The sequence below is a fragment of the Orycteropus afer genome, unplaced genomic scaffold, assembly GCF_000298275.1.
Source record: "Orycteropus afer afer isolate SDZICR_OR568_19922 unplaced genomic scaffold, OryAfe1.0 scaffold00209, whole genome shotgun sequence".
NCBI lineage: Eukaryota > Metazoa > Chordata > Mammalia > Tubulidentata > Orycteropodidae > Orycteropus > Orycteropus afer.
In genome coordinates, this window is record NW_006921796.1 from 1102137 (window position 1) to 1114697 (window position 12561).

At 47.0% G+C, this 12561-nt stretch overlaps 1 protein-coding gene across 1 annotated transcript in view; it reads right to left on the reverse strand.

Moving 5' to 3' along the window:
* BTBD11 (BTB domain containing 11) overlaps positions 1-12561 on the reverse strand; it is a 438517-nt gene that overhangs the window by 69556 nt on the left and 356400 nt on the right. Inside the window, exons 5-11 of the mRNA XM_042781971.1 lie at positions 12117-12282; positions 9705-9794; positions 7451-7552; positions 5433-5526; positions 5180-5315; positions 4254-4474; positions 1781-1959 (exon numbers count right to left, since the gene is read on the reverse strand). Of these exons, the coding sequence (XP_042637905.1) occupies positions 1781-1959; positions 4254-4474; positions 5180-5315; positions 5433-5526; positions 7451-7552; positions 9705-9794; positions 12117-12282 (988 nt within the window). The remainder of the gene's footprint in view (positions 1-1780; positions 1960-4253; positions 4475-5179; positions 5316-5432; positions 5527-7450; positions 7553-9704; positions 9795-12116; positions 12283-12561) is intronic.

Consider the following 12561-nt stretch of genomic DNA (forward strand, 5'->3'; position numbering starts at 1 on the left):
AAAAAAACAAAACAGCACGTGCTTGTACCACATGAAACCATGTGATTGGAAGGGTCATTGTAATAAAGTAATAATGACAGCTCTGACCAGACTGCATCAGAAAGTTCAAAAAGTAAATTAGCATAGAGTTTTAGCCTTGTAGGTACTTTGATATATGTAAGGGAGGGGGGTTACAAAAAATGTTTTTTGTCAATTAGTCCAAGAGACTGGTACATCACGCAATCCTCAGCCTATATGACCATGAGACCAGAAGAACAGATGGTGCCCAGCTACCACTGTCAACCACCCAAAGGGGGATCTGTGTAGGAGATCCTAGATAGAGTGGGAGAATAATGTGGAACAAAACTCAAAATTATTAAAAAAAAAAGAAGGACTAGGTTTGCTGGTCTTATAGAGCCTAGTGGAACCCGTGAAACCATGGCCTCTAGCTGCCCTTTAGGTCTGGAATTGAATCTACCCCTGTGGCTTCCAGCCAAACAAAAGACAGGCATATGAGCTGAACATTATATTAGGTCGATAAACTCCTTGGAGAGGTCAATCATGGGAGAATAGAAGGGCTGTGTATGCATAGGGAGACAGCTCAGGGGGCAGGACTGCATGGGAGGGAAGGACACAGGGAAGAGGTAACTATGGGGTGCAACTGGGAGGGGAGCTATTGCATTGTGGGAAATTGCAGCTAATGTCATGAGACAAAATGTATGTGAGCTGCTGTATGGAAAGTGAATTTGCTTTGTAAACTTTCACCCAAATCACAATTTTTAAAAATGCTTTTGTTGTTGTAACTAACTTCAGAGATATTACATGAAAAAAAATTTCTGCTGAAACACTGTACAAAAATTTTATAGACAGTCATTCTGGTGTCTTCCTGAGTGTCACCACTCAGTCCACTGGCCCCTAGTGACACCAGTGGCTGCAGCATTCCTCCCGTGGGCGGGGAATGTAGGTGTCGGCAGGGATGAGGAGGAAGCCTCAGGAGGGATGAATGTCAAGGGGTCAGAACTAGAGTCATGAGATCTTTCTACCTGAAAAGCCTTATCTCAGGGCCTGGCTTTCCAGAAACCTCAGCAGGATCTGTATCATTTATTCTGTCAGCTTCTCCCATTTCCCTCCCCTGGTTGATTCCTAACCGTCCATCAAGGCCTCCTCAAGTCTCAGTGAGGCTTCCCTGGCTGTTGTAGCCCTCCCTTCTCTTCCTCCTCCTGAGCTCTCACACCTGCCACAGCCTGTACCACCCAATCTAGCACTGTTGGATAAAATGTCTTATATACTGTTGGGGCAAATGTACCAAATCTCCCAGCTTTAGTGCAAATTCCTTGGATTAAAAAATAACTTTCTATTTTGTTGCATGTGCCCAAGTGCCTTAGGACATAACAACCAGTTTATCTGTTGCCATGGAGTTGACTCATGGCAACTCCATGTGTGTCAGAGCAGAACTGTGCTCCATGGGGTTTTCAAAGGCTGATTTTTCAGAAGTAGATCACCAGACCTTTCTTCCAAGGTGCCTCTGGATGGTTTTGAACCTCCAACCTTTCACTTAGCAGTGGAGCCCATTAACTGTCTGCACCACCCAGGGACTCTTGGGATATAATAGATTCTCAGTAAAACAGCTGCCCCACAAATGATGGTACAAGTCATTTTAGCCAGCTGGGGTATGCTCTCACCAGTGTGTATGGATCCAGCCCCCACCTTACGGTCAGGAGCAGGCTAAGGGACCATTCACACCCATGTCCCTCCAGCCTTGTTCTCAGCCCACAACCACAATGGTACAAACCCCTCATACCTTGCTGGCTTTCAAGATCTCAAACATCAGGGGCAGGCCTTGGGTTATGAGCTCCTCTGTGTATTCTTCCTCCTGGATGGTCTTAAACTCCTTTAGCAAGCACTGGATGAGGGGCCGGCGGTGCTGTTGGAAGGCAACCCGCAAAGACTCCAGCCACGTGTGCAGAGTCCATGGGACACCTGGAAGGGGAGCAGGAGCCAGGGAGATGGGGGAAGGGGAGAGCAGAAAACAACCAAAGGGGAAGGCAAGTTTTCATCTGAAAGTTGGCTCTTGTCCAGGACATTACCAAGCTATGAGACCAAGAGACTGATTTGCCATGAATAGAGTCAGTGTTGTTTCTTCTTCCCCAAGACTTGTACCAGTTGAAATGAAAGGTCGTAATTCAATGGCTTTAACTATGAGTGTCCACTTCTGATTGTGATTCACATCATTAGGGACTGCATTTTACAACGTATAATCATTGGGTAGGATGCTGGAACTACAGTGCATGCTATGTGCCCATTACATCCTTCCGAGTTCTGAGTTCCTTCGTCTCCATCCCTTCTACTTTCTGGGGACACAGAAGCTCAGGACCAGACAGCATATCCAGCCCCAGAGGAGAGCTCAGAGCTGGCGATACCCCTCCGTGGACTTCCCTGTCTACTGCTCTGGCTCTGACGAATGTTTATAGCTGAGCAGGACGATACAGGAGCAGTGCTGCTGGTCCCCCAGCAAAACACTATTTCCACCTGCAGGTACTTCCTCAGGTTTTCCTCCTTAACTGCAACCTCTCTAGCAGCTGATTGCTGCAATTTGCTTCTCTCCTCTCACAGGAGGCCCCAGATGAGAGACAGCACACCTCCTGACTATTTAAACAAGGACACCGTTCAGTGTCGAGTTTCCTAGTCATACAAAATAGGCTCTCAGGGCAGCAATGTCAATGCCCACATATTATGGAGCCACCACCCGAGAGCAGCCAGTTTCCAGAACAGTGTGTCACAGAGGCCTTTCCCTAGAACCTTAGCCTTGCTCCGTCTGCCACACCCTGCTCTGTGGCTGGGGGCCTGTGGCTAGGTACTACTGCTCTCATTCCTGGAGTTAAGGTCACTAGACTGGTGGAGGGCAGGCTAGCCTCATGCCCTAGATGCACAGAGGAGAAAAGAGGCCTGGGTGGGAAAGGAAGTCCTCACTGACTGCTGCCTGGCCGTTGCTCTATGGGGTTGGATGTTTGGAGGCAGCAATCCCCAAACCTCCGGGAACCATCTGGGATGATTGTTAAATATAAAGATTTCCAGCCTGTATCCAGACCCTCCACAGCACAGCCTCTGGGTGTAGGGCCTGGCAATCTGCATTTCACACAAGCTCCCCAGGTGATTTGTATTCATGACCCGGGGTCCAGAGTTTGGGAGTCAGGGAAAGATGATTGGAACATGATCTTTGTGGCTGGCAGGATACTGCTGCCTTTGGAATTGTTTGGGCATCTTAGCCTAGAATGCTCCAACCAGGGAATGGGCCCTGGTAGTATGTGTGTATGTGTGTGCATGTGTTTATTTGTACATACATGTGTTTGCTCATCTGTGCTTATGTGGATATATCCATGTGCTTGTTTATGAGTGTGCATGTATGCCTGTGTATACACATGTAAGTGTATATTATATTTGTGTTTGTATGTGTGTGTGTGTCTGTATTTATAAGTGTGTATGTCTGCCTATGTATGTATATGTATATATGTATGCACGTATGTATGCAAGTATATTTACATGTGCCTGTGTATGTATGTGTGTATATGTATACACATGCACATATGTATGTAAGTATATTTTATGTGTGCCTGTGTATGTACATGTCTGTGAGCATGTGTGCCTGTGTGTGTATATGTACACGTATGTATGCACATGTGTGTAAATGTATCTGTATGGGTGTGTTTTATGCATGCTTATGTATCTGTATGTGTGTGTGTTTTATGTATGCTTATGCATATGTGTGAGGAGCTCTGGTAGCATAGTGCCTAAGGCACTTGACTGCTAACCAGAAGGCTGGTGGTTCAAACCCACCAGCCACTCCTCGGAAGGAAGGTTGGGCAATCCTACTTCCGTAGTGACACTGCCTTGGAAACCCAAGGAGGGGTTGCTATGAGTCGGGGCCGACTCGACGGCAAACAACAACAACATTCATATGTATGTAGGTATGCATGTGCGTTTTTGAGCATCTGAGCCTATTTTATATGTGTGTATATGTATGTAAGCATGTGTGTATATAAGCACAAGTGTGTTTGTAAGTGTATTTCTATGTGTGGGTCTGTTATGTGTGTGTGCATGTGTCTCTGCATGTGCGTACATGTGCACCCCCCATATGTGAAATGTGTGCATGTGTACACACACATGCATCCATGTATGTCTGCATGTGTGTGCGTGTGCATATGTGCACATGTGTGCATGTGTCCTAGAGCTGGGGCAGCTGAGCCTGCCCAGCGGTGGAGGGTGCCCGGACTGACCTATGCTCCTGATATCAATTGTGACATCCACGTATCCATGCTCAGCGCTGTGATACATGGCCTCCCTCAGGGCTCTCAGTTTGGCCTTGCTGTTGCGGCTGGCACACAGGGGGGGCGGGGCTGTCTCAGCCAGGTCAGTCCCCTCGGCCAGAATCTCCTCCAGGGACAGGATATCACTCTTCTCCTTCTCTGGCTGAGCGAGCAGTTTGCGGAACACATTCCTGTCAATCATAAACCCAGAGAAGATACTCAGAGATGGAAGTGGCTCTGCTGGGGTGGGTATGGGAAGGGGGGTGCTGTTGGGACAGGGAATGACAGGACTATTCTGGGGTGGTGGTTTCAGAGGCCTGAGCCCATACAGGGGCTCTGTTTGGAGATGGAGGAGATGGTGGGGGGAGATGGAGGAGACAGTGGAGGGTGATGGCCTTGTTTTCTCATGATTTCCTCAAAGATGACAGAGCAAGGTCCCACAGTCTGACCTGGAACCGTGAGCCTGCACTCCCTGCAGAGTGGATGTGCTTTACTTGGGGTAGTGTGTCATAAATCCAATGGGGTACTTCTTGAAGGAAACTTAGAAGAGAAGTTTAACATTAAGTGCTGTGCTATTTTCTAAATGGGTTCTTCTTACTTGATGACAGCTGATGTGATGTACTCTGGTCAAAGCTGGCCAAGTCTCAGTGTGAGTTTAAAGCTGGCTGAGAAAGGACAAACTGAGCCCATCTACCTGACAGATGTGCATGACGTGAGGTAGGCTCTTAGCAGAAAGCTGGTAGAACACCTAAGGCCATTTCTGCCCAAGCCTGGACCACTCACACTGCCTCTTGGCCCCACATCCAGAGATGAAGTGGGTCTGGGGTAGGCCTGGGAATCTGCATTTTTAACAAGCACCACTTGGGACCTTGTGGCTTTGGCCCATCCTAGCCTACCTGTGTCCGTGGGCTGCAGCCTGGCTGAAAGAGTTCATATCACCCTGGGGGGTTGTAGAAATTCCATTCCTGTACATGGTTCCTATCAGGGGATCAGCGCCACGCTCCAACAGCAAACTAACCAGCTCAAAATTTCCTGTAAGCCCAGAGAAGGGGGTTTTATAAGAGAATAAAGAAAATATATTGTCACAGGCACATCAAGGGCCAAGGGTGGTGGAGACCCTTGGCTGGAGTGAGAAACAGTGACTCTTACCTACAGCAGCTGCAAGCTGGAGGGGTGTTTCAGAGTAGTTCTCCTCACCGTGTTCCAGAGAACCTTCCACCTTGGCCCCGGCATCCAGCAGGAGCTGTGGAGGAAGAGTGGCCATTGAGACATTTAAAAGACATGCACTCAGAGAACTGTCAGTAAACATGGTATCTAAAGTGACACCGGGAGACGCCAACGCCCCATTTTTCCCTCTGGGCGAGTGACCACATGCACAGGGCTGGATGGCAATTGTACCTCAGAGGATAAACTGAGAGCTCTCCTATGTCTAGAACCTTCAACCACTCAAAGTGTGGTTCACAGACAATAGCATCAGCACCCCCCTAGGAGCTTGTTCAATGCTGAGTCTCAGGCTCCACCCCAGACCTGCTGAGTGAGAGTCTGCATTTTAACAAGCGCCTAGGTGATTTGTATGCACATCAGCATTTCTTGAAGCACTGAGTTAGAAGCCCTTGGCACCACAGGGCTGTAAGATTCCCTTCTGAGGTTGGTTATACAAGGCCATCAGGAGGATTAGACTGATCTCTTAGAACCATAGAATCTCAAGAGTTCCAAGGACTTTGGGAACCACCTGGCCAACGAACCATGGCAAGAATCCCTTCCAGAACACCCTCAATAGTTCTGAAGACAGTCTGGGGAGAGCTAAACTGTCCTAGCCAGCAAAGCCATCTAGCAACAAAGCAGCAGAAGGAGCTTCCTCAAGTTTGCCTTGGAATTAATCCATTCTGTGCATTCCTTAAGATGTCTGGGCTTCTCAAAGGCAGAGATTCTGTGTAGGCCAGGTATTGCTCAGTGAGTCAGCACCACTGATGTAAAATGAGAAAGAAAGCTGCCATCTTGACTACCTAGGCAGGGCTACTGTCTTTGATAAATGGAGGCCTAGCCTGGAGGGGCCTGCCGACTTGGCATTCCATGACTCTTGCTGTACCTACAGCAGGGAGGTGACTTGACATCTGTTAGACTTTGCTTGGCTCCCCAGTGATCCCATTCCTGATGCAAATGCTGGGGATGTCACTGCATGTTCAGAAATGCCATCCGTGTCCACCAGGCCACCATCCAACCTCTGCTTAGATTGCTCTATTAGGCATGGACCGGGCATGAAGTTCTACCGTCAGACATTACTTTGGGTCTGTCTTAAGGATTCCCATGACCCAGGAAACAACAAAAGATTCCTGTGAAACCCTAACATTGCAGAGATGTCCTTGTAACACTATTCCCTGCTCTGCCTAATTCGAAGAGGCTTGGATCAGATAAAAGGAGGTATGTTCCTGATATAGGCCAGGTTCAACACTCACTATGGGGCCAGTTGAGGTCATGGACCTGGATGTCGATGTTGCTTTTCTGATAAATTGAAGACTAAGCTTATGACCTGGAATGTGCTGGATGGTTACTCATTGATCACCACTTCTACACCAGCCAGAAAAGGTGCAAGTATTATATATTTATATGCCCAAAGGACCTCTCATAAAGATATTTCACCATATTTCAGAAGACACATGCTAAGGCCCTACTCTAGACCTCCTAGATCAGAATCTCAAGAAGTGAGATCCAAACAAGTACACGGAAATGTTCTCTTGGTGACTTAGATGTATCTTGTCACGGGTTGGGAAGCACTGGTCTCAATGTGGACAATGGAGTCAAACCTAAGGGGAGCTTCCAACGTCTTGAAACCAGTCAAGTCTTATGTTCCTGTTACAAGTGAAATGAAGAAATCCACAAAATAACATCTCAGGCCCAACTCCAGAGTAACCAGGAAGAATTTCTTAGGTTTGTCACTCTGTGTATGAGGATGCCTGTGGGTACATGATGACTTCATATTGGTTAAAGCCAGTCCATATAGATCATTACATATAATATTTTCATTCATATGATATGAATGTGCTATATTTCAATGCAGTTAACCAGTATGAGTCTTTTAGGGAATTTGCATGCTGGGAGAGGTACAGATTTGCATAATGCAAGAGGTAAAATTAAAGGGCAGATGTGGAGAGGAAATATGTTAATACCTGAACTACAGGAATATGTCCATGCAACACAGCAAAAGTCAGAGCCGTCCAATGGCGGGTCTCGGGGTGGACGGATGGATACTTATGAGGAGCACTGACAACCTACAAACAAATTGAAGTTATTTTCAAAATGTGACCTTGACAGACTTAGACTGGCAAATCTGACCTATGTGTGGTTGAGCATGTTGGCTAGAAGTGTAGAGAAGGACATCTTGGAAAGTGCTTGGGGACCCGTTGGTGATGCGGGGTAGGGATTTTCCTCTGTGGAATGCCCCAAACACCTCTCACCAGAACCGGCCATCTGTACTGCTTGTGTTAGTAAGAGCAGACATTGAAGCAACTCTCCAACAGCAACCTCTGAAAGGCTGTGTTTGGAGAATTTGCCCACGGGGCTGGTGAGAAAAGTTTTTACTGACTTCATGCCTAATCAGCATCCTTTTGCTTCTCTCCTGAAAATAATTAAATAGATGACTTGTGATGCTTCTAAGTTGCCTTGGGGAAGCTGTGATGGTGGCTACAATGAGCCACTCCTCTGTCTGTATCCTCTTCCAGCTTTAAGGGGTGTTGGTGGTTCTGAGAGGTACGGGGTATAAGACAGCATACAATGCTACCATCACCATATCCTATACTTTTAAAGAAAATTCTCATCAGTGGCAAACTCCAGGCCAAGTGGTATCTGTTTCAGGCATTCAAGCCAGGAAGACCATCACCTATCTGATGGATGATGACCACTCCTGGTCTCAGCTCGCTACATGCTGTCCTCGTGTCATTCTACTCTGGCATCCTAGATGACAAGGAGCCTCATGCTACTGGAACCATGGGCACCAAACTTTCCCTGGGCACATCATGAATGAGCAATCTGCTACTGTCTTTTGGTATAGGGGTCTCAAAATACCCCAGACCACAAGGGAGGAGCCAGAGCAAGGGAAGGCTGGGGTCCTGCAGGATCAGCACCCATCCATGGCTTTCCTCCCAAACATTCCTGGGGCCATGGAACCACCATGTCTGCCTCATTCCGAGATGGAGCTCTGCTGAGGGAAGGTCCTGAGCTGGGAGCCATGGGATACACTAGAGAGGTGGACCAGAGAACCCACCACCAGAACCCAAGGCTGAGGACCCCTTGCAGGGGCCTGCATGGCTCTTTTCTTAGGGTTTCATAGCACAGGGAAAAAAATCCCCCAACACTTGAAACATGCAAGATCCAAGATGGTTCTGGGTCCAAAACTAAGTCTCCTGCCTGCTTTCTTCAGAGGAACATAAACCTCACTAATTAACAACAACAACAAAGCACTCCAGTACTAAGACTGCAGGGCATCTAATTAGACGCTAAAAGGTTTCCCAGGGCAGCTGAATTATGACTGCAGGATGTCAGTCCTCCCATCCTCTGAGGCTGCCAACATCTAAATACCACGGAGAGCGGGTCACAAGACAGCACAGGACATGGTCAACAAATGGGATTTCACCTCCTATAAGCCTAGGTGAGGGGGAAACGGATATTAACAGAGTCCCAAACACATGCTAGGTCCTCTCTGCATCTATTCCTTCCAACAACTCCCTGAGATGGGTGTGGTTTTGTCCTCATGTTGCAGATGGAGACAATGAGGCTCAGAAAGTTTAAGCCGCTTGCCCAAGTGCAAACCAGGTCACTGTGATAGCAGCGGTTTCAGAATTTGACCCCAAGTCTGTCAAATTCTAAAGCCTGTGAGCATGCGCTTTTCACTTCACCACACTGACTCCAGGAAGCTTTGAGATTAGCTTGAAGACCTGTGGCTTCAGCTCAGCCCCCAGGTGAGCCAGTCAGGCTTGGTGGGGGACGGTGGAGGACGTGGGGACGGTAAACTTCAGCTTGGGGGGCAGTGCTTCCTCAGCTTTGGCTGCAGCAGAGAACAAAGGCTGATAGACAGGAGCTTTTTCTGCTCTGATTCCAGAAGGAATGAATCAGCAGAAGAACCAGGGGTTCTGTGCTGTTGAGCCAAGGAAAAGGCCAGTCTCCAGATAGTAACAGTCATTATATTTAAACAGAACACACATGCAGGTGGCTCCCAGAGGACGGTAGGGTTGGGGCCTGGAGAAGGATGAAGTCTGTCAGCTGGACTCACACTAGACACAGAAACGCAAGGGACAGAAGAAATGACCTGTATGTGGGACTGAGCTCCCTCAGCCCTGGCTCTTGGGGAAAGAAGCCCCCCTCTCCTCGCTTGCCTTCCCCTGGGGACTGCCAGGGCGAGGGCCCTGCAGCCCTCTGCACCCTCACCTCCACATTCAGGTCGGCTCCGGCATCCAGCAGCATCTGAACCATTGCCTCATCCCCACGGACACAGGCGTACATCAGAGGGGTCATGCCCTGTGGTGAGTTAAAAACCAGAGAATGGAGAACATTTACAAGGTGCCTGTGGTCACTCGGCAATAACTAACGGCAAATATTAACTTGTATTGAGAGGCTATGCTTGTGTGCAAAACCCAGAGTTAAAAAAACCAAGTGCAGCCCCAGAAGGCCACAACTGTCCACGCTGTGCAAACCAGAATGGAGGAGAGGAGGGAGCTCAAGTCACCTTGTCTTCATTTCCCTTTAAGTTAGTGGGTTCCCGTTTGTCCTTTTAGGAGGTATAATCGGCCTAAGAGTGTTTGCTAAAACAAATGGCTGATTTCAACTTGTAGATCTTAGGAATTTTCTGGATTCTGCAGTATCAGTCTGAGGCTGTCTAGTTGGTGAATAAGGTTTTTTGTCATAATGTAACTTTCCTCCATCATCACATAACAAGTGTCACTTTGGCTCAAGTATCAGCTGCTGCTCCGTGTCACGGGGAATCAGATACCTCCCCCATCACTGACATCTGGTTTGCCATTATCATTTATGAGCTAAAGGCACATGAACAACAAGTGGCCTTCGGGGATGCCATATTCGCCCATGACCCCTGCTGCTCATTTCAAAAGAAACAACACAACCCACAGAAGGGATGGACTTGTGTCAATAGTGTTGTGAAGGCTGTTACTTGGGAAAACAGTCAAGTTAGACATGTATCTCACACCAAACACTGAAATAAAGTCTAGTTTGATTACGTAGAACAAAAAAATTAAAACCATAAGAAATGAGTAGAAAATATCTAACCTGCCATTGAATTAATTTCTAGGCAGAAAAGTAATGGAAGCAACAACAAAGGGATATTGTCATAACTTTGGTGACATAAAACTAAAAACATTATACACAAAATGTAAAGGTAAGCAATAAATTGAGAAATATTTGTCATATTTTAAGAGAAAGGCTTTTATGCCTAATATATAAAGAGTTATTCTAAATAAAGAAGCTCCAATGAAAAGAGGTGGAAGTTAAGCAGATTAACAGGGAAGGCATATAGAGTTGGAGGGTGTGTGGAAAGCAACAGTGTCTTTGGGAAGGTCATCGAGACTGAGAACTTTAAAGGCCGATGCGCTTGAACCCACACTTTGACTTTTAAGCCATCAAATAATGAGATTTGAACAAGGACTCAGGTAAGTCTAGTTCGCCCAGCATAACTGATAGAGTAGGTATTTAGAGTAATATTCAACAGTTGAGGCATGGTTACCTGAATAAATAATATGACTATATTACGTGGCCATCAAAAGTGAAGTTTTTTTAAAGAGAGTATTTTATGAAATTGGAAAGTAACTTTAATACAAAAATATTGACAAAGTAAGAAATAAGACGACCCTGGTTTTGTTTTATAATGTAAATGTGTGTGGGTGTATTTAGACCTCCTTGGTGTTGCTTAAGAAATGTTTCTCTATAATTAAATAAATCCTTGTCATGCCCTCCCTGGGTCTCGATCCTGAGTGGCCCGCATGAGAGGCGGCCCATCTATCCCTCGTGACTTCACATTTGGACTCATATTTAAAACTGCTCTTGGCTTTCTGTCCATGACATCATCACCCACATGGGCGACTCCCTGATTGTTTGAAACTGTACTTGAGTTTCAGGGGTTTGGGGGATTTATGGCTTCCTATGTCAGAGGTAGGAGCTCTGGTAGCATAGTGCCTAAGGCACTTGACTGCTAACCAGAAGGCTGGTGGTTCAAACCCACCAGCCACTCCTCAGAAGGAAGATGGGGCAACCTACTTCCATAGTGATACTGCCTCAGAAACCCAAGGAGGGGTCGCTATGAGTCGGGGCCGACTCGATGGCACATAACACAACAACATGTCTGAGGTAACTCCGAGGGTCCCCCCGGAGTGACTTTAGTGTACCTGAAATACATGCTGAACATTTGGTGAAAATCTGCTTGGACCTGCTGTGTGATGCAGTAATGACCAGAGAGGCAGAGGACTGATTTTCACCTTCCAAGAGAAAGACTTGAAGGACACATACTAATATAAAAATAAGTATAAATACAAACATAAATGATGGTTGTTTGGATGTGGCATGATTTCCTTTCTGGAGCAGGCATAGTTTTTCTATTTTTCCACTTCAGCTGCAATGATCATGTGCTACTTCTACAAAGATGAACAAGGGTATTTTTATATTTAAAAAAATTAAAAATAAAATAAAGCAAGCCACCTCCCCAAACCAGCCTAAGTCACCAGCAGGGGGAGCCTTCCTCCAGAGCCTGCGGGAGGGCTCTCCAGCTGTTTCCCCGGCCAAGGGGCAGTGGGGGTGGGGGTGCTGGTAGGTTTAGACTCTAGGAAGCTGTACCTGTTCGCTCATGGTGTTGATGCCATCGGGGCCCAACAGGGAGACTGCCTGCTTCACCAGGTCCGTCCGCCCACAGTTCAGCATCCGGAAACCCAGGTCCTGCTTAAACTTGGCTTCGATGGCCACCGCGTCCAGCTTCCGAGAAGCACAAAAGCAGTCGTCGGCCCTAAGGACAGGAGAGACAGTCATGTGGGTGCAGCAGCTTCGGGGACTGGTCTCTGAGGGTCATAGGAGCTAATTCGTTAGGCAGTCCCAAGAGGCTTTGCATTTGCTTTTCATAGGATTGGGTTTACTTTAAAAAAAGTTTGCAATCTCCCCTAGAATGTCAGCTTCCTGGGGGCAGGACTAGATCTCGCTTTCCCTACTGTATTCTCTACTTCCGTGATGTGTACGATACTGACTGATAATGAGAGATGCACAGTCTACTATTCCTTTTTTTTTTTTT